General features: G+C 40.0%; 3 protein-coding genes across 5 annotated transcripts; 2 read left to right on the forward strand and 1 right to left on the reverse strand.

Annotated features, from left to right (window-relative positions):
• Window positions 1–6: 6 nt before the first annotated feature.
• glp2r (glucagon-like peptide 2 receptor) lies at window positions 7–16713 on the forward strand (the record flags this gene model as incomplete). The annotated part of the gene is made up of 13 exons (XM_084078297.1): window positions 7–120; window positions 5097–5201; window positions 6018–6024; window positions 10629–10750; window positions 11385–11491; window positions 12198–12354; window positions 13078–13237; window positions 13650–13710; window positions 13816–13882; window positions 14872–14960; window positions 15811–15949; window positions 16184–16225; window positions 16342–16713. 13 exons carry the CDS (start codon window positions 7–9, stop codon window positions 16711–16713), a joined length of 1542 nt encoding a protein of 513 aa, XP_083934423.1.
• Window positions 16714–17767: 1054 nt separating this feature from the next.
• rcvrnb (recoverin b) lies at window positions 17768–19620 on the reverse strand (the record flags this gene model as incomplete). The annotated part of the gene is made up of 5 exons (XM_084078636.1): window positions 17768–17886; window positions 18002–18113; window positions 18230–18380; window positions 19186–19323; window positions 19529–19620. 5 exons carry the CDS (start codon window positions 19618–19620, stop codon window positions 17768–17770), a joined length of 612 nt encoding a protein of 203 aa, XP_083934762.1.
• A 2157-nt stretch (window positions 19621–21777) lies between these two features.
• pts (6-pyruvoyltetrahydropterin synthase) lies at window positions 21778–26990 on the forward strand. Of its 3 annotated transcripts, none has more exons than XR_014602252.1 (7): window positions 21778–21957; window positions 22416–22495; window positions 23990–24012; window positions 25401–25457; window positions 25640–25710; window positions 25826–26019; window positions 26112–26990. XR_014602252.1 is itself a non-coding variant. In XM_084078563.1 (6 exons), the coding sequence occupies exons 1-6, from the start codon at window positions 21866–21868 to the stop codon at window positions 25947–25949; spliced, it is 447 nt and encodes a 148-aa protein (XP_083934689.1). In that variant the 5' UTR covers window positions 21778–21865; the 3' UTR covers window positions 25950–26990. The 3 variants fall into 3 exon arrangements, 1 of the variants encoding a protein (XP_083934689.1); XR_014602253.1 differs by having other exon boundaries at window positions 25826–26008; window positions 26104–26990; XM_084078563.1 differs by having other exon boundaries at window positions 25826–26990.
• Window positions 26991–27003: the final 13 nt, after the last annotated feature.

Here is a 27003-nt window from a genome sequence, read left to right on the forward strand (position 1 = left end):
CCCATCATGCTAGAAGGTGAAGCGCTGGAAGTAGTAGACAACTTAACCTACCTCGACAGTATTGTCAACAAACGAGGTAGAGCAGAAGCTGATGTGAGAGTCAAGATGAACAAGGCCAGGGTAGCTGTTATGCAACTAAAGAACACCTGAAGCTCAAGACACCTGGCCAATTACACATGCAATAAAAGTACATGACCCCTAGTCAAGAAAAACGGTAAATGATCACATAAGTAAAGTGCAAAGAAAAACAATTAGGTTCTACATAGTAATTAAGAGACTTGAATATCATATATCGAGTGAAGCTGACTGCAACCAAATCTATAATATTAACATCAAAACAATGTTAAGGAGTTCTGTGTGGAATGGCTTGGCTTTTAAAATAAATGAAAGACCATGAATAAAACCGTAGTTGATAAAGAGACAACGGAATTAGTAAACCATGAGGCAGTGTGGAAAACATTTCTAGAAAGACTGATGGCTGCACTACTTCATTTGGATGCTGTTTGCCTTGCAGGTTCTGTCCACAATGAGAGCGTGGGCTGTGTTCAAGTACTGTCAAGTACTGTGGTATTTGTGCTTCATATTTAATACAGTTTCTGTATCCATGGCTGATTTGCACTTCATTGTTCATTTGTAAAGATATGAATTCACACTACGGAGAAATGGCCAAACACCCATCCCGAACACCCAAACAGAATTACGAGAGCAAAGCAACACTAACCTGATGCGAAGGTCACGCTTCATGAACCAATTTTTGTCTGTGCTGTGTAATGCTGATGCCTCCAAACAGAAGTGACGCAGTCATCGCTTATTCTGCACAACGTTGGCCCTCAGGGGTCAGGTGTGATCTGTTTGTGGTGTAGTGAGTGTTGTTAGTTAACGACAGAGCCATGCAGTGCCTGGAGGGGGTAGCCAGTGTTGACCAAGGCTGACCAATGGACAGGATGTTCCAGTGCCCCCACAGCCTCCATGCTCTGTCACAATGCCCCTCACCCTGTTTGTTTTTCCATCTACAAGCTGCCGCACTCTACGGTGCCCCCCCCCCAAAGAGGCCCTGCCATCACTCTGCCGCAGCAAGAATGTAAACATGTGGAAGATACGCGCTGTATGCCAGCCCATACATCGGCGCAAATGCTTGCGTATACGCGTAGAATATACATGAGCTTATGTACTGTATGCACAATGTCGCTGACAATGTACATGTATGGGAACAAAAAAAGACAGGGAGCGAGCAAAATAATGATCGCAAGCATTTGCCGTCGCTTGCTGCACCTGTTGCACCTGCACAGTATGTGATTAGAGGCTATGCATACATTGTACGCAAACACACAGTCCATCTCTCCCTGTCACCGTTGTCATATTGGAGTGGCGGTGGCTAACTCCCCTGAGGATTTTCTCATGCCGGGCCCTCACATCCCCACAGCTCCCATTAGGAAGTGTTTGTACTTTTCCACCTGAAAAATGATACCCAATACCCAACCCCATCAGGGAGGACATACAACCATTAGAGATCCAAACAGTTTATGCACCCGTGCCGTAACCTGTTTAACTTCTCACATAGCACCTGTCCCGTCCACTAAACACTTTGTAGCCCATTTGCGGGAGGATTGTAAACATTTGTACGTTGCACCCATTTGGGGCCTCTCCTCATCTCGAGTGCTGTTTACGTAACGTATGTAACACCTCTGACACTTGCTGCTGATGCTGCAAGAAGGCGTGCGGAGAGAAGATGCACTGGCATGTTAATATGGCTGACCTGTTTGAACTTTCACTTGAAGTTCAGTGCACTTTGGGAATTTATGGCTATTTGTGCGTGCTGATGAGTTCTCCTACTTTGCAGAAATGTATGTAATGTGATTATGCCAGGGAATTTCTGGGTGCATGTGGTGTAAGGGGACACATGAAGATACTGTATTGCATATTGATTTCACATTAGTTACTGTAGCAACGTAAGATGTGTCTTTCCGGTAGCCTGTAAGTGAGAGTTACACAACATTAGCACCCGTGTATTATACGCACCATGGAACATTTCCCCGACCATGGTTTCAATTCTGTTTCTTTTTGAAATCGACTGAAAACTTGTACTAATCCATTGCACCCTAGGCTGCAATGCCAGCCTGACAGCGTGTCGCGGGTTCGAATCCCGATCCCAATGACCTTTGCTGCGTGTCACTCCCCATCTTTCTCCCCATGTCCTGTCAGTCTACTGTCTTATAAATAAAGGCCTAAAAGCCCGAAAAACAAATCTTTAAAAAAATACTAACCTAACTTTTTTATATATATATAAGAAATATAGATAGTCTATATACTATAAAGTTTGCATATTGTATTATCGGATATCTAGTGTGGGTTCTTATGAGAACATATTAAACTGCGTAAGCTCATCATCCACATCTGACAAATACCGGCAAAATAAACATTGCCACATAAAGAATTACCTCACAAGAATTACCTGCATAACCTTTGTTCTACAGTCAGGAATCCAATACCCCTGACCCAAATTGATTCTGCAAAACAGCAGACAGGTTCACAAAACAGATTTCATAGCTCTATAGCAAAGAGGCTATTTGAACATGTATAGCCACTAGCCAGCCAGTCATCAATTGTCATTCAGCCAGGAATGCTGGCACATGTTTGTTCAGCCCAGGTGGCCTATACTGGTAAAAAGTTATGCCCAATATTGTCTTCTTGGAAATCTGGAATTTTAAGACGGTCGTAAATCATATTATCCTTGCTGAGACTGAAGGACATAAAAGGAAGCTCTCTTTGGTCTAATTTTTTTCTGTTGTTTGGCCAGTGTTTATCTTTTGCCTTCATAAAATATACATCTTATCCTGTTTCAGATCATGGGAAAACACTTGAAATGTCTTCAACTCTGACATGTTTTATGACATAAAATGGCATTAAAGTCGCATTGTGGACTTTTTAACTACTCACAAATTAAGTTGTTTTACAGCTCATACTGTACGTGCAACTGAGCACATGAATACTGTATATAAGGTATATCCATGCATAAAGAGCTCAATGGAGCTCTATATGATAGATGTTTGAGAGGGCACGGCTTGATAACTTTAGAACAGAGATTTATCCTTTTTTAAACCCTGCCAGAATCAATGGTAAGCTTGCTGGAAGTGATTATTACAGATATACGACCCTTTAATGTGTAAAAGGACACAGGAATCTTGCAGAGAGAGAGAAAGAGAGAGTGTGTCTGTCTGTCTTGTAAAATTCACAAGATACCGCACACACTCTCTCTTCTTTTTCTTTCATTTCTTCTTCTTTCTTTCTTCTTTCCAGGAAGAGAAAGGCGTCTATGCTGTAGTTTCTATTAGCTTGGAATCCCCTTCGATTATGTCATTGGTAGGCAGGGTTCTGAACTGTCCACAGCCCAACAATGAGACGCAGAGTGAGTATATGCTAAATTAATCGTGCCGTCTAGTGAGGACAAATAATTATGTGAACATATGGTTGAAAATGGGTGAAGTGATCTTTGTTTAACTTCAAGTTTGTTCCTGGTTAAAAAGCCAAATGAGAAACTATAATGGCCCTATTATAATAATGGTAATATATGGTTATTTTAACAATATTTTGAGTGGTCCAGTCTTTTTTTTTAAAAGTATGTAAAACGGTATCTTATCTTGCTTTACATAATGTAGTATTATGCATGCTATCACGTTTGTCAGTTTTTGACATGATCGCATGATGAAGTATAAAGGAAGCATAATAATGCTTAAGGGAGTCTTCATAACTACCAATGCATTCTGTTGGTCTCAAATGGGAAAACTGTAGACTCCCCTCCTGCCCCCTCTTCTCTGCCCTCAGCGTCTCCTCTTAAGTCCAGTGTTCACAGAGCACTGCACAGCAACACCAAGACCATCACCCCCAGGCCAAGTTGACATGCAATTGCTCTAATCTCATTTCAATTCTCCTTATCCCAAATAGGGAATATTTTTTAGATATATGTAATACTTTTCCACTAAAATCCTAACCCTCTCTAAATGTGTTTATTGGTTATGAATACAATTACAGACCGATGGCCCTGTCACAACTGCATTATGGATCCCCCTTATGTAGACAGATGGAGAATGATCTTATTACACTTGAGGTTTCTTATATCAGCGTCACAATTGATTGCATGATTGGTGCGCCACGGCATCCATGATACACATCTCGTAATATCCCATATAGTATAAGGCCTCTGGGATGGATTCCCTATCACATTCACTCCATAAATGCAACTAGGCAGTATGTCATCATGTAATGGAAACACAATTACTCCGCATGATGCATGGCTGATGGCTGATGTTAACTCCTTTATTTCAGCTCTCTGTTTCACTCGCTCCTCCTTATTGTCATCCAGCTTTTGCCATCTAGCTATTTCACCTTCCCTTTATTCTACTTCTGACACTTTATTATGATAAGTTGCATCATGTGCCGGATCTAATATAGTGAATATTAGCGCTATGCATTTTGTAGCTGAGTTGCGCCCTGTGAAACCTTATAGATGCTGAGTTTGTAATATGAGTAAATATCACTGGTAAAGGCACCCATATTGGTCATAATAAACTAATTACTTTCTTATTGAGCCTAACAGAAATGTCCTGTGGAGTTGCATTTCTTTTTGATTGATTGATTCATTCGTTATTTTCTGTTTGGTTCACTTTTAATGTTTTATTTAGTCTTTGACAACCCTCTTACAAAACGGCAACAATCATGGTCTTGTCTGACACTCTACCCAGTATGTAAAATCTAGAGTATTACTTGAACTATTTATAGACTGTTAACTATAACTTGGGCAGAATAAAAGGCTCACAAGGCTTGTTCTTTGTCCCCCGATTTGGTTGCCTGTGTGTGGCTGTGAGGCCAGCAGGGCTTTTGTTGACCCATTAGTATACATCAGATCCCCATTAGTGTCAAGAAGTCAGGATGTGTCCCACTTATGGGGAGAGAACCACCCACGTAAAACTACAGTACCACTCAACTCGTTTTCCCCATGCATGGGGTCAACGCTGGTCTTTTTAAGAATATAGGCAGTCTGTTATGCATGGTTGCATGCACGCACATTAACGTATGTGTTTGTATGTGATTGTGTGTAGGTGCACGTGTGCGCCCGCCTGTGCTGCGTACAAGTGAATATGTGTCCTCCCATTGGCCTCCATGCATGTGATCACGTCCTTCTCCCAGACAACAAAGTTAGTCCAGTGAGTATGTAGCCGGTTCAGAGGGGCCTTATCTTGATTGGTTAGGGGAGGACTGGGTGGGAGAGGAGGGGAGCCTGCTGGTGAAGATCCACAGGCGCTTTCAGTTGCCATCGGGTCAATAGGGAGGACAGACATGACTCCACAGCCCTGATAGATCTAAACCAAACACACTGCAGACTGGCAGTGAAGTGGCCGCGGACAACTTTACCAAACAAAACGCGGGGGAGAAACACATCTGTCACTAGGGCAATAACTCCATCCCTGGCTTTGCAGGTGGCGAGTCACGGAAATTTACAACATCACAAACCAATAGGCTACTCTACCTTGGAGTATTGCTTGGACAAAACAAATCAAGAGGATTGACACTTTTTTTTAACAGATCCCCAACAAGAACACTCTAGGATACCTGAACAGGCATCACTACACAGCGAAGAAGAACGGCTCAAGCTGCACATTCCAGCGAATCACCAAAAACAAATGTCTCCTACAGCAATACCACAGCCTGGACATTTCCCAGGCCACCACAGAGACGATCAGATCTGAACGCTTAACTGTACCCGGAGTGGCGAAAGGGAGACCACTAACAAGCTCTGCGTAGAAGCCTGTCTGTATCCATGGGTTGGAGCCCTGTGAACTGAGGAAGTGAGGTGATCCAGGCGAAGGATGAGAGAGAAGTGCAGACGGGTCCAGGGATGTGGCACGAAGTGACAAACCAGCTGAAAAAGCTTGTGTGTGTAAATAGAGCACAATGGCAAACCTAATGCCAGTCTGGCACAGGGCCACGCTCCTGCTCTCACTTACTGTTTTTCTCTTCAGCTTCCAGGTAAATAAAACAGCTTGCACATGTGGATACAGTAGGTGCGCGCGCACACACACACACACACACACACACACACACACACACACACACACACACACACACACACACACACACACACATTGCATTACTCTTACACTCATGCACTCACAAAAACATTGATGACATAATAACGCAAGACCACACAAATAATGACTTAGTTATTTCATTTTAACTTTAAAAGTTGGAGCTCAGAATTATCACGTCTTAAACTCTTTCTCCGGTATTTTACTTGATTGAGCTGTCAACGATCATTGGTACAAAACTAATTTGACATTCCATGATGAGGTAACTGGTTCCAGAAAAGAATTCTCCAACTGATTTATGAGCTAGGATGACACGCCCCTGCTAACAGTCACTACTTAGAGCCAGGCACTGTTCAGGAAAGAAGGTCATGTCCATCAAAAGCACACGGTTCCCAGGGTCATGGAATTCCTGGGAAACATTTTGAACTCAGAAAATGTGTTTTCTAAGCCTGGAAAGGGTTTGCAATTAACATCACGTTTTGGATCAAGGCTTGGATATACTTTGTTTTGGCTATTGATTCTAAAACCATGCACTACTGTTCATAAAAACATGTAACAAGACGTGAAATACATATTACTAATACAATGTTGTGCTACACTGCATAGGCTGCTTGAGTGTGGCTTAATTTATATGTACAGTAGGCTAATAAGTCAGGTGAGGAAAAGTACAGAACTATAAGCTAACAACACGTTTCACAGTAACAGTAATAACAATAGTTAATAGTTTGAAGATTTTTTTCTGTTTGCCACATGACACTCCTCATACAATGGAGTATAAATCAATCACGTGCTACAGGTTGGTGGGACACTTTGCAGTTGGTGGTGGGGCTGTTAAAGGTTTGTAAGCACAAGCAGTTTGCTTAAATGCAAAGTGTGTATGTTCGTTGGGGTTGGTTCAATAATGTATTTGCTTAAGAGCACCAAGTATAATAACTGGAGAGAGGTATAGACCCGAGCTGTGTTGGATACAGGGCACCTAATGGCCAGATAATGTTAGGCCTACCAATCTTCTGCAAGCAAGCACGGCAAGGCATCATTCGACCTGCTCTCAGCTGAAGTGATGTGGGCACTGAAAACGATGGACTCACATTATTTGTACAGCTGCTGTGCCAACACACGTGAGCATTTCAGAGCTATGATTCCCAAAAGTGGAATAGCGGCCAGATTTGTGTGAGGAAGCAAATTGTGCTATTTTGGGCATGCCCTTATTGTGAAGACTTTAAACGTTTTAAAAAATCTTTAAAAAAAAACAAAATACAGATCTACAAACTCACAATTTGGTTTTGCATCGTGATGCATTGTGAGCTTGTAGATCGTCAATTTTGCTATATCGTACAACAAAGTACAGTATAGGGCTTAAGTGGTTCAACTCCATAAATACTGTATGTGTGCTCGCTTTAATTTTGCTTGCGATATTGTTACAGTTAAAAATGTATAAACAATACATGCCTGGTCAGCTGCTTACAAATCAAACTCCTTATGGCAACATAAATTAGAGTCATTGTGGCATTTCCCCCCCAAGGGCAGACTTATAAACAGAACACACCTAGAGAAACAATAAATTAAGATCTCAGAGTACTGCGTATTGGAATATTTTGATGCTCAGCTGCCGAACACATTCAGAGAGAGAGAGAGAGAGAGAGAGAGAGAGAGAGAGAGAGAGAGAGAGAGAGAGAGAGAGAGAGAGAGAGAGATCTTCCATTTGTTGTGGTACCTTTGTGACCCCTTTCTGCATGGACAGGTTTATGACAGGATGAGCCAGAATGCAGTGGTGGAAAAAGTAATTGTTTACTTAAGTAAAAGTATCAATACTGCATTGCAGAAATACTCTGTCACAAGTAAAAGTCCGGAATTAAAAATCTACTTGAGTAAAAGTACAAAAGCATTGGTATCAAAATGTACTTTATGTACCAAAAGTAGAAAGTACTCATTATGCAGAATGTCCCATTTCAAGTTTTCAAATGTATACAAATCATTTGAAAATAGCAGATCTACAAGCTCACAATGCGTTGCATTGCAACGCATTGTGAGCTTGTAGATTGGCTATTTTCAAATGGACGAAATGTATATTGGGCTAATGCATGTTCTGTAATAATAATCAAAATCTACAAAGCAACTAGTAACTAAAGTGTTCAAATAAATGTAGCGGAGTAAAAGTACAATATTTGGATCCGAGATGTAGTGGAGTAGAAGTAAAAGTATTGGAAATTGGAAATACTCAAGTAAAGTACAAATACGTCAAAATTGTAGTTACTTTCCACCACTGCCAGAAGGAATTGAAACGTCTGTCATGAGGCCTGTATGTGAAAGCTTTTTGACACAGGTGGCTGAGCCACCATGCAGGCAGACATGAAGAGATTGCATCATGCATGCAGCATCTCACTGGGGTGTGAAGACAATGCATGTCATACAAAGATTGTCATTCCCAATCCCACATGTCATCAGCATTGCATTGTCGATCTGTTTTCTTCGCAAAACAAAAGGAATGACAGGAACAAAAGGAAGTTGAGAGTTTAATTAATTGAAAAGAGCATAAGAATGTATGTCAAATATTGTGACATGGCAGCTATGATTTTATACTGGTGGCAAACTGTTCAAGCAGTGTTCATTTTGACAGCAAATTCTGATTTGGTCTTAGTCTTAGTCTTTTGAATAACACACCATTTAGTTTGAGTCCCATTTTAGTCTTCTGAAATTGTTTAGTCTTAGTCTAGTCTTAGTCGACTAAATATCAAAATCTTAGTCTTTTAGTCTTTTAGTCTTTTAGTCTTTTAGTCTTTTAGTCTTTTAGTCTTAGTCTTAGTCAACAAAATTAACACTGTGTTCAAGGTCACGAAACAGTCGGTAATATTGATATTACTTATATTAACTATCAAGGGTAAGAATAAATTGGCGAATGTGTGCGTTTTGCTGCAAATTAGACATCTATGCATTTAACGGACATATCTCCAGTTAGAGACGTGAACTGGCCCTAGTGTGACCAGCCCTCCAATCTCGCAGCACAAGCCTGGCATCCGAGGTTAGCCTTAGTGTGACTAGATACCTCCCCCAAGTGGATAAGTATATGTATTACATATCCCATAGAATTCCACTCTATCGTCTGCATTCAGGTTGCATGGTGTATGATTTCAGCTGCTGATGGATAATGTGAATTTCTGGCAGTGTGTAATCAAAAACACTTTTTTCCCCCTTTCCTTTATGTTTTTATGGAAGGTAACAGGCTCCCTGCTTGAGCGTATAATAGCCAAAAGGACTGAATATCGGAAGAACTGCACCAGCACTCTGGCAACAGTCACATTCCCCAAAACTGGTGAGCTACTGTACTTGTGCTGGTATCTGTAAAGAAGTTTAGAATAGATTGAATTAGAAGTGCATCCAAGAGATACTACTGTAAAATAATATGGTTGGGGGAATGTATGTGTGTGTGTGTGTGTGTGTGTGTGTGTGTGTGTGTGTGTGTGTGTGTGTGTGTGTGTGTGTGTGTGTGTGTGTGTGTGTGTGTGTGTGTGTGTGTGCGTGCGTGCGTGCGTGCGTGCGTGTGTGTGCACATGCGTGCGTGTGTGTGCGTGCGACTGTGCGTGTGTGTGCGTGCATGTTTGTCCTGTATTTTGAAACTTGTGAATGGGTTCATTTGACCCGCAGGATAACAGGATAGTTACATAGTCATCTATATTGCATACTGTACATAGTTTAACCATGGGACATAATAGGCCTTATAGTACACAAGCACTCAGTCAGTAGTCTACCGCTGTTCTTAGAAATGAGGTGTCTAGTGTACAATATGCAGTCAAGTTATTTCTGTCCAAAGGGATTTCATGTTCACCCTCTCTGTCCAATTGTAAATTGTTATTCTTGTTTTACAGGAATCTATTGTAATGGGACATTTGACAATTTTGTTTGTTGGCCCCATTCATCACCAGGAAACATTTCTGTTCCCTGTCCTTCGTATTTCCCATGGATCGATGATGGTAAACGTCACTGACAAACATTACACTAATTCACAAAGTATAGAGTGGTATTAGCATTCTGGATTATGGTTAAAAAAAAACAGCCAGCTCTGCAAGCTGTCACTGATGCTTTCACAAACTGACTTGAAATGGTGATCTTGTGTTCCTCACACATTTCATGTTGATGGGTGAATGATTGGGTGAATCATGGGACATACTAGTTAGTTTGCCAGTCACACCAAGATAGTTCTATTGGTCATGCAATCACATAACCATGAATCCTAGTGTCCCAATTCTGGGCATGTCATGTCATGTCATTTGGCGAAATTGCCGAAGAGATTTGGTGGGAAAAGGGGAAAAAGGAGGGGGCCAAGTACATACCCCTGGGGGACCTTGGTCTTAGGGGTTAAGTGGTTATGGTCATGCTTTTAAATGTAAAGCAGTGTTCTACAATTGTCAGGCATTGATTGATTGGTTTAGCTTATCACATCAAAAAACATTTTCATGGCCTTAGCTAGTCAGTCAGCTGCTCCTCGGTGCACTGGCAAAAACACACTGTGCATTATACGTTGTTTTGTCCACTGTGCATTGTGTGCAGACGACCCAAGGAGCGTGTACCGTGAATGTCTGTCCGATGGTAGATGGCGAACGAAGGACAACTCCTCTGAGGCCTGGAGGGAACACTCAGAATGTGATGCGCCACATTTCTTTCAAGCTGAGGTGAGGAGGAACTGGAAACCAGCAGAAACTGCACAGTAAAGTCCTCTGTGTTGATTGTAACTCTGAGAGAATGAGGTACCGCTGACTTGGATCAATGTGAGATGCTTTAATAAAAAATGCCAAGCTTCAATCAAACAACGTTCATCAGAGCAAAACCCCATCACGGCTTTGGCCTGATGAAGGTCGTCTGACCGAAAGCGTGGCATTTTTTATCAAAGAAACTTGCATTGATCCACGTTTGCAGAACCACAGTCTCCTATATTATGTATAGCCTAGTAGGCTGCTCAGTTTTCTAGCACCATGGTCAATTCAATAGTAGTGCAGTGATTTTGTTATTTTCTTCATCCAATTATTGAACTCTGAGAGAGTGTCAAGCTATGCAGTGTAACTATTGAGCATAACACAATTAAATTGTCTTACGATTGCTTGTGACCGATACTGTCACTTCATGAAGGCATAGAAATTGTTTCCTTTGTTGGAAAGAATTGTCTGTTACTTTATCTGTGTGTGTGTGTGTGTGTGTGTGTGTGTGTGTGTGTGTGTGTGTGTGTGTGTGTGTGTGTGTGTGTGTGTGTGCGTGTGCGTGTGCGTGTGCGTTTGCGTTTGTGTGTGCGCACGCACGCACGTCGGTCAGGAGGACGAGGTGCTCCGCCAGACCGCCCTCAGGGTCATCTCAATCATTGGCTACTCGCTGTCTCTCTCCTCCCTCACGTTGGCTACTCTCCTTATGGCCATGCTCAGGTTAGTGACCTCCCGGGGGGAAAAGGGTGTGGTCACTCACAACACACAACACAACATTGGTTGTCACTGCAGTGATTTCTTCTGGCTTTTCTTGCCGGCCATCGAACCCGGGACTTGCTGTCAAGCTTAAAAGCCTGTGTGGTACTCCTTAAACCATAAACACTCGTCCATCGACGCCCCAGCAACTTATTTTAAGATATTTTACCATTTTCGCCTACAATGACATGCCCACAATTGGGACACCAAATAGCATTGAACCAACTCCAGTCAGCTGGGAATTTGGTTATTGTTAATGGAAACTATTTAATCTGGTTTGTTTGTGCTTTCTCTGTGCCATCGTGTTCCCTAGCTCTATCAGTCATTCTGACATACAATCAATAAGGCAGAGGACACAGATTTACCAGCATTATCTCTGCGTTTGACTGATGATATGCGTGGGTTCTCAGTGTCACCGAGGCTCCGCCACACATGCATAATGAGGAGACTATGGGGCTTGGCAGTCGATCATTATGAATAACATCCAAAAAAACAACAACCCAAAAGCGTTTTTTCTGTGGGTCCATGTAATCTGGTCATTTTTCATTCCTGTGAGCCAAGATGTTTGCCCTCAGCGATCCAATCTCCTGCCATGCCAGTTGTAACTGGGTTCACGGATCAATTGCTTCCTGTTTATCATTTATCGTCTGTCTCTCTCTCCACTTACCAGAAAGCTCCACTGTACCAGGAACTACATCCACATGAATCTGTTTGTTTCCTTCATGCTGAGAGCCATGGCGGTCATCGCAAAGGAAATCGTAACGCACGTCATGTACGCCAGGCGGCCCAACGATGACCACGGGTGGAATTCCTACTCCAACTCTGGGGTACAATCAGAGCTTCACTACGCATTTCAATATAAGAGGAGAACATCATCTCAATCAGTGGTGTAAAGTAACTAAGTACATTAACTCAAGTGCTGTACTTAAGTACAATTTTGATTGGAGTATTTCCAGTTTTCAGTACTTTTACTTCTACTCCACTACATCTCAGAGGCAAATATTGTACTTTTACTTATTTGAAAACTTTAGTAACTAGTTACTTTGTAGATTTTGATTATGATTACAAAACATACATTAACCACTTCAGCTCTATATACATTTCGGCCATTTGAAAATAGCCGATCTACAAGCTCACAATGCGTCGCGAGATTGTGAGCTTGTAGATCTGCTATTTTCAAAAGATGTGAAGAACTTGTGCAATGGGACATTCTGCATAATGAGTACTTTTACTTTTGGTACTTTAAGTACATTTTGATGCCAATACTTTGGTACTTTTACTGAAGTACATTTTGAATTCCGGACTTTTACTTGTAACAGAGTATTTATACATTGCAGTATTGATACTTTTACTGAAGTAAAACGTTTGATAACTTTTTCCACCACTGATCTCAATCAATGCTTTCTATCGATTTATTTCCTTCATGGAATTCGCCCAGTTAAGTAAAATGGTGCATCGTCTCAGTGTCTGTCAATCAATTTCAGTTGCGCCACCATACACCGATGATGAAAATGCAATATTTTCATCATTCCAAATGTGTCCCCAAATAGATAGCACTGATGTGCAAGGTCATCAGGGTGTGCATGGAGTACTTTGTGGCCTGTAATTACTTCTGGCTGCTGGTGGAGGCCATTTTCCTCCACACTCTCCTCTTCACAGCCTTTCACACCAAGAGATGCCTGCTGAAGAGATATATAGTCCTAGGATGGGGTAAGAGACTGTCAAGTGTGTATGAGTGAGTGTGTGTGTGTGTGTGTGTGTGTGTGTGTGTGTGTGTGTGTGTGTGTGTGTGTGTGTGTGTGTGTGTGTGTGTGTGTGTGTGTGTGTGTGTGTGTGTGTGTGTGTGTGTGTGTGTGTGTGTGCACACACTAAAATCTGGAGTGTTAGCACTGAAAGTGTTAAAATAGACTTGTACGGGTTAACTACTCTTTCACACACACTTCATAAAGTTCGATTAATGCTATGGATTTGACTGTGTGTGTGTGTGTGTGTGTGTGTGTGTGTGTGTGTGTGTGTGTGTGTGTGTGTGTGTGTGTGTGTGTGTGTGTGTGTGTGTGTGTGTGTGTGTGTGTGTGTGTGTGTGTGTGTGTGTGTGTGTGTGTGTGTGTACTTTATCTTTCAGGAACACCCTTGTTGTTTATGACACCATGGACAGTGATAAAAATTGTTTATGAAAACAAAGGGTGAGTTTTGGAATGCATTCCTCAGATGACCTCCCACATGACATTCTTCATTTCAAGTTGAATTTCTCTTTCCGGTGTTTGATCATTATTCATTCAAATTGTAAGGTGCTGGGACATTCTGAATAGATGGGTCTGGTGGATAATAAGGGGGCCGATTAATTTATCGGTACTTGTAAGTATTTCAATTATTTTCATCCTTCCTGATGTACATACATATGAGCAGTGGTCTAAAGTAACTAAGTACATTTACTCAAGTACTGTACTTAAGTACAATTTTGAGGAATCTTTACTTTACTGGAGTATTTCCCATTTTCAGTACTTTTACTGTACTTCTACTCCACTACATCTCAGAGGCAAATATTGTACTTTTACTCCACTACAATTATTTGGAAACTTTAGTTACTAGTTACTTTGCAGATGTAAATTTATGATGTTATAAAACATACATTAGCCACTTTAGCCCTATTTTATACCTAGGCTATTTGAAAATAGCCGATCTACAAGCTCACAACGCGTCGCATCGCGACGCGTTGTGAGCTTGTAGATCGTCTATTTTCAAATATTTTAGTACTTTTACTTTTAATACTTTAAGTACATTTTGATGCCAATACTTCTGTACTTTTATTCAAGTAAATTTTTAATTCTGGACTTTTACTTGTAACAGAGTATTTTTATATTGCAGTATTGGTACTTTTACTTAAGTAAAGAATTTGAGTACTTTTTCCACCACTACATACATATGAATAGCTCACATGAACTGCATTCATCTGATTGTCAGTTACCATGCTATAATCTCATGGTTACTATGGACGCCTTTGATGGCTCCTCGTGAGACCATGTGAGTCATGCAAACAACATGGCCAATTACTGAATCCTGTGCTTAAACACTTATATACTGTATATACAGTATATAGCCATATACTATTCTTTGTCATACAAGTTGTACAAATATCCGATCTACAAGCATACAATGCGACACGTTGTGAGCTTGTAGATGGCCTATTTTTGAGAATTTTAAGTGGTTAAAGAGTCAAATAGTATAGTAAATATAGATGCACAGATATGCATTATTATACTCTTTATTAGTTCATAGTTACACATTTTTAGTTAGCAGTCATAATAGGTGCAATCTGTTTAAAGAGTCTTTGATTTGTGTTGCAGGTTATTTTCTGTATATTCATAAAGATTCTGATGCTGCTGCTCTCCAAGCTGAAAGCAGATCAGGGGAAATTCACAGACTACAGATACAGGTGTGTACAATTCCATTTCGAGTTTTATTTTCGTTTTATTTTGACCTTGAGGGCTGTTCCCAAGTTCATATGTTTGACATTAAAATGTTAATGTCTCCATCATACAGCATGAGTCCAAATGTCATCCCCATAATCCTGGCACTTTACCTCTTAACATAAATGTGACAGTGACTGTGAATCTCATGCATAATATAGGATTTACCAGTTATGTTTCCTCTCCTTTCCTCTTTGCCCTCAACATAAACGTTAATGGCCTTGCGACTTTAATTCACCCGGGATGACACCTTTTTTGTCTTGCCTATTTAAAGGGGAATTCAATTATTTTGTAGTTATTTTTCCTGTACAGGTTAAAAAACAACAGAAAGGGTAAAAGCATGGCAAGTGCTGCTGACTGAATATGAAGGACTTCCATAAAGTCTTTGCATTAGTTATGCAATGCAGTTATTCTTTTAATTGTTTCCATCCAGTTCTAACCACTACAATATAGCCTCACAAGCCAAGCCAACCTCTGTTCACTAATCTAACACACCCATTATTTATTCTATTAGCTGCTGAAACATTGTTACATCACCCGGCAGTAGTTTTTAACCTGTACAGAAAAACAAACTACAAAACTGGCCTAGAGTTTCATTCTCCTTTAACCACATGAACCCCATTATCCATATTCTGGGGGGAACATTCTATAAGCTGCTTGTAGATCGGCTATATTTGGCAAAGAGATTTGGTGTAGACGTAAAAAAAATAAAAGCAGTCAAAGTACAGTTGTAACTGAGGTTCGTTTTTACTAAGAATAGAGGGTTTAAGTGGTTAACTATTCATAATGACACACTTGATGCCTGTACCCCGTTAGCCTGGCCAGAGCCACGCTGGTGCTGATTCCTCTGCTAGGGGTCCATGAGGTGGTCTTCACCGTGCTGATAGATGAATGTGTGGAGGGTAGCGGCCGCTATGCCAGGAACTTCCTTAACCTCACCCTCAGTTCCTTCCAGGTTAAGAGTGTTTGTGTATAACTGATTCCTAACCCTGCACGCTAACAGCCTCTTTAAGAGGGTACAAATGTAACCCAATGGACCAACCACTGGGTTACAATTGTACCCTCTTGGCATTACAAATGGATACATGAACACACACATTGTACTCTGCAACGTGTGGCACAGCCAATAATATAACAATAATAATTTGAATATCCCATTAACGCCCTTCGCAATGTTTTTTTTTTACAGGGTTTCCTGGTTGCTGTGTTGTACTGTTTTGCCAATGGAGAGGTGTCCTAATCTTATTCGTTATCACATACGACTGTACGATTGTCATCAATTACCACGGGTGTTTCTCGACCACGCGGCTATTAGTGGCTTATTGGTCCCTTTGTGTATACATTTAGGTGCAAGCGGAGCTGAAAAAGCGCTGGCAGCTCTTCCTTTTCACCAACCACTTCCAGGTCAGCTGGAGCTGCTACCGGGGCACGCCTCTCAAGCACCTGTGGAAGTGTACCCGCGGCCGGCGGCCGCACGGCTCGCAGCAGAGCGAATCCTACGACGAGGGCGGGGCTTCGCCGACGCACCCGCACTTGCTCCAGGTGGCCGTGCACGGGGGGCCGTGGCTCGGCGTGGGAGAGGGCAAAGGTCAGAGAACGGGGGGCCGCCACCCAACGGGACTCGAGTTCTCCTTCACCAGGAAGAGCCTGTCCAGCAGCGATGGAGAGATCACGATGGGAGAGACCCTAGAGGAGATCCTTGAGGAGAGCGAATTCTGATGCTCTCAGAATGGAGTGTTGAAAGCTGCAATCCACAACTATCTTTCATGAATAAAACGTTATTTGAACCAGTCTGCATGGTACAGTATGTTAATACAGTATAACCAACACAACTGTGGACCGTTGGCGGTCTACCTGTGCCTCTATTGCAAAAAAAATTGCATTGAGCAAGAAGCGCAAAGCGTAATATCTCTCCTGCCCAAACAGGCTTACCGTCTTGGCGCAGCAGTAGAGGATTTGGGTAGGACGTCAATCTTAGGGATTGCAGATTTAATTTAACACAGGATTAAATTAAATTGATTTTTTTCATGAACTGACATTTCTTTTGACTAAAACCTACAGATTGAAATAGTAATGCAGAGAAGAAATGCAAACCAAAGGACACCGCTGCTCTAATGTTTCATTTCAAATTATTCATTGTTGTTGTTGGTGTATTCACTTCATGTGTATTGAAATGTACAGTAAACCTCACAGTAGTATGCTATAGCAACACAAAGGATGTAAGAGTATACAAACTATGAAGATCTATGTGGTATAACATATAGATTGAAGTATAAATAATTAATATAAATACAATGTATTTGTTGTCTAAAATGTGAATGATGAATATAGTCAACAGTAGAATGTGAAGGCTATATGTATTGCAGATTGTACTGGCTTGTACATTACTATTTGTTTTGAAGCATAATATGATGAATCTGTTGAAGCATTTCAATTTAAGTCAGTTACAGTTTAAATCCACTGCCTTATATGACCATGTTGTTCTCATTCAAAGCACATCCTTCCTATTCGTAATTGTACTACAAATAGCTAAAACAGCCATTCTACAAGCTCACAATGCATCGCGATGCCACCCATTGTGAGCTTCTAGATCAGCTATTTATTTTGCAATTTTTTAATAATTGTGTGAATGTAAAAAAATAATAATAATGTAAACAGATTTTTTTCCCCCACCTATTATGAGATACCCAAAATAGGGACACCAGGTTGAAAGTGCTTAAGCTATTGTACTATAACATTAATAATATTAAATAAAATGTTCTGGGTAAATGAATCATTGCTTTTTCTCCTTGAGTCTCTCCTGGACTTTCTGCGGCTCGTCAAACTGGATGAGTCGAAGGATGTTCTTGTTGTCCATGACTCCCTGGATAAACTCCCCCTCTGTGATCTTGTCTGTGAAGACATTAATATGCAATAGATAGATACCCACACACCACAGAACTAACCTGCAAAATCCCTCCCTGAGGTAAAGAACACATTTATCTATCTGCATCTAAAGTAACTGTACCTTGCTCTTTCTTGCCAAAGAAGTCCCAGATTTTGTCAGCTCTCTTCTCTGGTGTGTTCTCATCCTGAGGAAGGTTCTTCTGATCCTCTTTGGAGATCATGTAGAATATGGACTAAAACACAGGCGTAGATCATGGGTTAGGATCTGCCTCAAGTATCGATTCATGTATTTCTGCCTTACATATCTTTCTGTTTCATCTCTACATTTCTATAGCTCCTCCCCTTTCACCTTGACTATTTCCTGGATCTCGTTCTTGGTGATGGTTCCGTTGCGGTCCACATCATACAGGTTAAAGGCCCACTCCAGCTTCTCAATGGTCTTCCCTGAGGAGGTCAGGTGCAGTGCCACGATGTATTCTTTAAAGTCCAGTGTGCCATCACTGTTTCAATTCAGACAGGAGGTGAAGTCAATGTACATCATGTAGCAATGGGGTTCTCAAACACAAGCAATGGCATAATTAAAGCCTCATATTTAAAACGTTTACATGTGAACATGGGTATTCTGTATAAAAATGAAAATACAGGAGCTCTATTAATACTTACATCTATTAACACTGAAATAATCAGTAAGCGGTACCTATCTGAAACAGTACTGAAAAACAAGTGGTGCCAGACACAACAAACCCTCCTGGAAGATTGTGTTTTTGATTAGGGAATTGATCCATTTTGGGAAAAATTCTGACCATTGCAAGTTCGATGAAAGACAAAAGTCATGTTGCCAAATGAAAGACCATATGTGACTTATTATTTGACGATAATAGTAAACATGTCTCTATCTTTAACTTCAGCTGTTTAGTGGTAAATATAATTGTGATTGATGACATTAACCCTCAAAACCTGAACCGGATTATACTGTAGCTCTGAAATCGATAAAAACATTTTTGTTCCCAGTTGGAAGTAAATTTGAACATTTTTGACAAAGTTGTAGCTGAAAATTATTTTGACTTTTTGCGTAACCGTTGAACTTGAACCACAAAATTGAATCAGCTCATTTAGGGACCACTGTCCACCTTTTCATGAAAGAGGTGGTGTCATTCATGCCATTCTGTGCAGCTGTTTTACTGATTATTTGATAAATGACATCTCAAAGATCAATGACATCTCAAAGATCCTGTCCACGTACGGTGCAGACAAGATAGATACTCCTCCTGGGTGTTAACTAACAATCAGTTACAGTAGGTGTACCTATCTGAATCAAAGCTCCTGAAGACATGGCAAGCATAGGACTTGGGGTCAGCATCGGGGAAGAAGCTGGCGTAGATAGCTTCAAACTGCTGCCTGCTGATTCGCCCACTGGGACACTCCTTCAGAAAAGTCTGATACCTATAATACAGTATGGAGGAAGTTACAGTCAGATATTTCAAACACTCTGAAAGTTTTGCTTATGTTCTCTTCTGCAGTCGCTGCAGTTGACAGATTTCAGAGGATACACAATTACACAATAACAATTTCACGCAGACAATCACATATCAATTGATAATCAAGTCTTCTGGTCATAGGATGGCTTTCCAGTCATTGTTGGCAGTACCATGTACAAAGCTGCTTCTCATTGTACTTGGTGTTGAGCTTCAGATCTTCCAACAGTTCCTTCGACAGAGCTCCGCTTCGACTGTTACCCATCTTCCTCTTTCTCTTTCCTTGCTTTCACGTCGTCCTCAGTTCACCCCTTTTCTATTATCTGTTCTTTTCTCCAAACTGTTTCTCCTTGTCAGATTTATCTTCTCAAATAATGCAACACAAATACGGTCTTGTAGCTGTTCTGTCCCCAATCCTTTTTTGATAATGAGTTTTCGCAGTGGTAGTTGGATTGTATTTAAACCTACAGTAGATTACAAAGACCTCGTTCATGGGATTAGAGGGAGGAATTAAACACACACATACTAGATTGGCTTCTGAGAGGCTAGGATAAGCAAACAAACGCATGTAGCCTACACTTTCAAGCACATGCACACACACACAAACATACTGTAATATGAACAGTAGTCTACAATAACTTATTAGATTTATATCCACCATCCATATACAACCTAATAACATATCATGTTTCTAGATTCAGAAGTTATGAGTAATTGTAATTGCAGTAATGCAAGGCTTAACAACTACAGCAGGGTGCTTCACAATCTTATCTGAATCCCTCTGATTAAATTGGCACGGTCCGTTGCATAATTAGAGCAATTGGCTAGTTGTAAGTCAGAGGAGAACACATTAACTTTGTGTCTGTGGAGTGTGGACACAGGTGGAAATAGAGGAGGCTGACATTTATTTATCATTGGCATTTATTTATTTTGTCTCTTCTCTGGGAAAAGGTTGAACTATTAACCTATTAACTCATGGACAGACATTACCACCATTACAATACATTACACAGTATCAAATAACATTGTGAAATAACAGCTCAAATGGATTTTCAACATTGGTCAATGCCAAATTCAATGTCCAGGTAGAAAGCAATCTACAACTAGCCTGATTATCAGACAGAAGCTGAGGAGCTCACTCAGAGAGTGGGCGGGATCTATGGTCTGGAACCAGGCTAATCTACAACTACTTGAAGGACAAGTGCCTGATCATATTAAGAATGAACTGACTATAGGCAATTTGTGACTATGCTCCAAGGCTACTTATTCAATTTAGTCACTGCCAATGGAATGCTCCTGTTGTTGGGCTGTTAATTGCATGATAGCCACATTGGATGAGTTATGCAGCCTGTGGAACAAGATATTTATCTTTTGACCACTCTGTCGGGAAATACATATTTTGTTTTGAGTCAACATTTAAAATTGAGGCTACTATGATGTTCTTTATCATTCATATTGTATAGTGCTACATTGACTGAAAACAGGTAGGTTGGAGATTAACTGTTTGGAAGGTAAAGGTGTTGTTGTGTAACACATGAGATCACTATTAATATTTCCCTGTTTTATGGTTATTGTTATTATATTTTATATTTTTAAATTTAAATGAAAACACCCTTCAACTGGCATATATTCCATGACATTGAATAAGGGATTGGGTTGCTATTGATAAACTGTTAATTTGTCTAAATACCATTAGCCTAATTAATGATTAGACAGCTGGATATATTGTGTTAATCAACTAAACATCAAGCTTAAGCATTAGCCTTAATAGTTCATAATTGTAATATTAACCATTCATAATGACACATTTACATTTGATTATTATTGTCGTTTTAGTGTTTCTGGGTTTGTAGAGTAAACATGGAAAAAGAGGCTTTTTTTGTTTGTTTGCTTTAGAATGAAAAACGGATATGGCTTTTTTGTTTTTTGAGCTTGGCGTAGAAAAGGAATTATCCATAGGCCCCCCCTGACCATTATTACAAAAGTACAGTGACCACTTCAGCCCTAAATTTCGGCCATTTGAAAATAGCTGAATGCGTGGCAATGTATGCATTGTGAGCTTGTAGATCTGCTATTTGCAAGAGATTTATATGCATTTTATACATTTGAAAACTTATGAAACGGGACATTCTGCATAATGGGTACTTTCTACTTTTGGTATTTTAAGTACATTTTGATACCAATACTTTTGTACTTTTACTCAAGTACATTTTGAATTCCGGACTTAACAGAGTAGTTCTACATTGCAGTATTTATACTTTTACTTAAGTAAAAAATGGAGTACTTTTTCCACCACTCGGGGCACGTGGAAATGATGTGCTTTATTTACGCCCTGGTGTGGACCAATGGCATCAGGACTTGCTGTAGCGTGGGCCTGGCTACAGAACGGGGATGGGTCTGTCTGTTCTCTGTTCAGCGGAACAGGAGATTATCCTTTCCTTCTCTGTCGTTCCTTGTTCCTTTACAGATCCCATCCCAGCTCATTGAACAGAACACAGCCACAGGTCCTGATGGCCGGCCCCAGCACTGGCAACAATGTCGCAGAGCGCATTGGATACATTACACGAGTTCAGAGCTTCAGCGCGTGTCACCGATTGCACAGGTTGTAGCCTCTACCTCATTCATACGCTTGTTTTAGGGTTGGACAGCAGTGCCCGCCTCCTGTTTCTGTGTTATTTAACGTGATAAAGCTGGAGATGCATGATGCTACACGCGGGGTTTGGTCTACTGGAAACGGGAATGTCCGTAGGAATGGCTTTAAAAGTGGTTGTATGTATTTATGTTGTTGCCAGAGCGTTTCTCTCCTTTTGTAAATACCGTGCAAAACATGACGTCTGGGATTCAGCCGCAGAGGCTCATGGGAGCTGTAGTTCTCTTAAGAGGCTGCTAGTGCTGCCTGATGTGGTACTCGGACTCCTGGTAGGCTGGTACTAATTAAATTGTTTCCACATGGTTCAGGTTTCTTGTGCATTCTTTGGTTGTCTTAATGCCTAAAACGTGATTACGGCAGAGCTAGTCAATTTCTAAAAAGTCCAACAAGTTATCATGTGTTTCCTATAGCCCAACCTTGAGTGATGAGGACAACAAAATCATCTTTGGAAAATGCAACAATCCCAATGGCCATGGACACAACTACAAAGGTTTGTTAATTACGGTAATTCATGACTAGAAAGGCGGAATCTGTGGGGAAATAGAATGTCAGATATAATATATACAACCAATTTACATAACAAAACATTACACAATAACATCGAATATGATAAGAAACAGCAACACAGATTGACAAATAAATACAAAATAGACTACTTGATTCACACTGGTACCCTTTACAACAGTCAAGATTTTATTATTTAAATGTCTTCAAAATAGTAGTTATTTAATTGCTTTATCCAAGCTGTTATATTGAGAAGCATCTATGTAAGTAAAATAATCCATTTAAAGGACAACTTTGTTTTTTTACAACCAATGTTTATGTTTTAGATTGTAATTAAAGTAAATAAAAGATGAGTGTTAAAAATTTTAAATTTACTGCTTTCTATAGTTTTAGCAATTTTCACAATCTTTTTTACAGTGTTTTCACAGTGGGCGGGGGCATTCTGTCCGGTGGCTAAATATGTATTTTTTTAACACATTAACCCGCCGTTTTCTTTATTATTATTTACAGTAGCTCTTCTAGTCCCCAATAACTCACATCTGGCCATCTCAGACAGCCGGACCTTTTTTATTGTGTAAAAAAGGCATATTTAGCCACCGGACAGAATGCCCCCGCCCACTGTAAAAAATATCGCCAAAAATGCTAAAACTATAGAAAGCAGTAAATGAAAAAAAAAATACACTCATCATTTATTTACTTTAATTACAAGCTAAAATATAAACCTTGGTTGTAAAAAACCAAAGTTGTCCTTTAAAGAAAGTTTGAATTTATACAGGCACACATTAGCTATAATGGCTCCAGTGAAGATATTGTGCGCCTCCCTGACACAAGTAAAACAAATAAGATTTCAAAGTAGGGTCCACATTAACAACAAGGTGCATCTTTTCAGAATTGATGTTGCATTCATATGATATGAAGCCAATTACAGGCAAACATATACTATATGAACAGATGATTTTGTGCATTTTGTGTTTAATAGGCCCCTCCCACAAACTTTGGAAACCAGTTATAGCCAATATGAAAAGGAAGAATATGAAAAATGTATATGATCACATGATTTGTGTGAGTTTTGGACAAAATCAGAAGGAGTATTATCAAAAGGTGTACTGTGAAGAAAATGTGAAATGGTGGGAAATCTAGTTGTTGATTGCATATCATTATAGGCCAAAAGGTAAAGCAGAATGGCCTCCCTTGGCCTACTGGATGCCTGCATAAAAAGTTTTATGCCGATCGGTCCAGCGGTTAGCAAGATCAGTTCGGTCAGTCAGTCAGGCAGTCACTCACTCACTCACAAAACACTGCACTTGACGATCGACTGCTTGGTGTCATAGATAAAAAAGTGAGAGAAATATTTTCAACCAGTTTACAACGTATGCTTCAAATGCACTTGAAAAAGAGAGACTGAAATAGGAATTATGTTTTAGTTTTTTTTAATGCCTCTTATTAATTCCATGTTCTCTCCTATGCTCTTTGTCAACAGCGGAGGTGACAGTACGGGGAAAAGTAAGTTTCATTCACTGTGCTCTCACGTGCTTCACCACAACGTTCCAGAGCAAGTAATTTCAATTTAAATAAGTCAGTCAGAAGCCAGTCACATGGCTCTATAAGACTGTCACACTAACATTCAGAAGAAGCCAAAGCTACTGTATATTTCCTCAACCTTTTATACTGTGTCTGCACTCTGCAGTGACAGATTGGTCATCTGGAAATTGGGCAAATGTCAGAAGGGCTGCCCTACTATGTAACACTCATTGATAAAATAATCATAATAAAACATAATACTTATAATTTAGTCTTTGATTATTTTGATTCAGTAAGTTATTTTATGTCTGCAGGCTAAAAGCATTTGAGGTCGACCCAATAGTAGCTTTTAATAAACACATTCTCCATGATCCTCCATGATTTTTTTCAGGCACCCACAATTCCAACATACTGGCATAGTTTTTCAATTTAACCCTCATAGTAAGTTAGCTTATGAACCAGTCAAGACGGCATTTTGCTGCAAAGATGGCTCACAATGTGAATGGGTGAGCTATCATGCTGAGAATCATTCTTTATTTTGTAGAGTGTGCCTGGCATTTTCTTAAAAAAAACAGACAAATCCCTTCATTGACAGATGTACGAATGGAAGCACATACTGTACATCAGAAGCTAAACGAGCATGGAAAAAAATGTTATTCATTTGGACTGTGTGAAAGCATAATTTTATGGGTAAGTCAAGCAGACATTAAAGGTTTGCTAGAATAAAATGTGTGTAAACATAATAAAAATGTACAGGCAAACTCAGTTATCAGGGTAGACTAATATATATATATATATATATATATATATATATATATATATATATATATATATATATATATATATATATATATATATATATATATATATATATATATATATATATATATATATATATATATATATATATATAGAGAGCGTCATACTCATTAGCTGACACCTGTTGATCATGCAAACTTTCTGGAGATTATTTTGCTTCTCAGTAATTGTGACAGTTTTCAACAGCGTGTACAGGAGTGCATAATTGAAAAAAGAAAGGTGGACATTCATTTGTGACATTATTATTGTGTAGGCTATTATTATGTACCGTGCCTTAATGTTGAGCCTACAGTATGTATTTGCTGAATGTGCCTTTTAATGGAGTGTATCACGTAGCAGCTGGAGCTCTGCCTCTGTCGCTCTCAGATTGCGTTCAATCATCACATCACATTTGAGTGTGTATTCTGTGTTGTGAATTTCTGCATTCTAGGTTTGTATGGTTTTATCTCAAGATGTTGGTGTTGGGTTTGAAAATAGGGCTGGTCTGTTGCAAATGCAAAGGCCATTTTTTTGTTTTTCATCCCAGTCCACCACTTTGTGTCTGTCACTAGATTGACCGTGACACTGGAATGGTGATGAACCTAACAGATCTGAAGAAGTGCATTGAAGTAAGCTTCACTCATATACATTAATGTAACTGTACATATTACTTGGATACAGTGTGTGTGTGTGTGTGTGTGTGTGTGTGTGTGTGTGTGTGTGTGTGTGTGTGTGTGTGTGTGTGTGTGTGTGTGTATATATTATAATTTCACCTTGCCATACATTCAGTTTTTCCACATTTGTTCTGCAGGACGTCATCATGATCCCACTCGATCATAAAAACCTTGATAAGGATGTCCCATATTTTGGAAATGTTGTCAGGTACAATACGTGTCAAGCTCTTTCACATTAATGAAGTTGCTAGACATTGAAGTTTTAGTGTGATATATTCTCATTTTATTCCTTTCATTTCTTGCTTTTATTTTCCGATCTTTAGCACAACCGAGAACGTGGCTGTTTACATATGGGACAACATGGTGAAGGTCCTCCCACCCGGTCTACTCTTTGAAGTTAAGATACACGAGACAGACAAAAACATTGTTGTATATCGTGGAGAGTAGTCCTGTGGCCTCTTCTACGGATGTCTCCAAGTGTGTAATGTTTTAATTAAAGCTGCATTGTGAGAAGCTAGTCTCGCGTAGCCAGACCCCACAGAAAATGAAAAACAGCGACCTCTGTTTTCTGATATTGGCAGAATCTGTTCTTGAGAGATTAGTGAGAAGCAAATCTGCCAATAAACAGGGGGGGGGCTAACACACCATCAACACTAGCCAGGCCCCCTCCTGCCACAACATCATAGACTAAACCTTAACATTTTACATATTTTCAGCCCAGTTGGGACTATCAAAAATATCACAAAATGCAGCTTTAATATTCCCCAAGTGCCATATGTTTAAACTGTTTTAAAGTTTGTATCTGAGGGTACACACAGTTATGTGTCAGGAGACAAAGTATTAGAATACTGTTGTGTCAAGTTCACTGTTTGAGCTCCATGTAGTATTGTGGAATCTATACTGTACAATAAACTCTGGCCTCAGCAGGGGGACACCCAACGTCTATGTTGAGCCATGAAAACTGTCATTAACACATGAAGATTTAGATAAATACTAGATGCTAGGATACAGCTGTCCTAGTTATTTTGTTGCACATTTTAATTCATTATTATTATACTGTTGGATTTGGGGTAAGTTTCTGCGACATACTAGCGTCATGTCCAGGGGGTGTACGTGTACATCAAGCTGCCTCACGCTACAGAAACAGTAGATTGACATCTAGAAGCGTAACTGCTTGCATTGTACATGATTTTCATCGACTTCTTGTTGCTTTGACTTAATCAAATGTGTTTCTCTGTGAAGTCTTGTTTGCTAAAATAAAAGGACAATGTGTGGCTGGGGAAAAAAAAACTTTAAAATGTTTTACTCTAGCAGCAGTCAGAGAAGCGATTGGTGATGTTGAACCACTAGAGGGCGAGAGCTGACTTTTCCAGGGAGGCCTCAGATTTTAGGTAATTCTGTATTGTAGGCTGTTATTGACAGTGTTGTTTGTGAATTTTCTATGATTTACCACTTTAAAGTTAAACTTTCTTCTGATTTTATACAGAATGGGTTGTGCTAC

The sequence above is a fragment of the Gymnoscopelus microlampas genome (assembly GCF_963454915.1).
Source record: "Gymnoscopelus microlampas genome assembly, chromosome: 14".
Classification (NCBI taxonomy): Eukaryota; Metazoa; Chordata; class Actinopteri; order Myctophiformes; family Myctophidae; genus Gymnoscopelus; species Gymnoscopelus microlampas.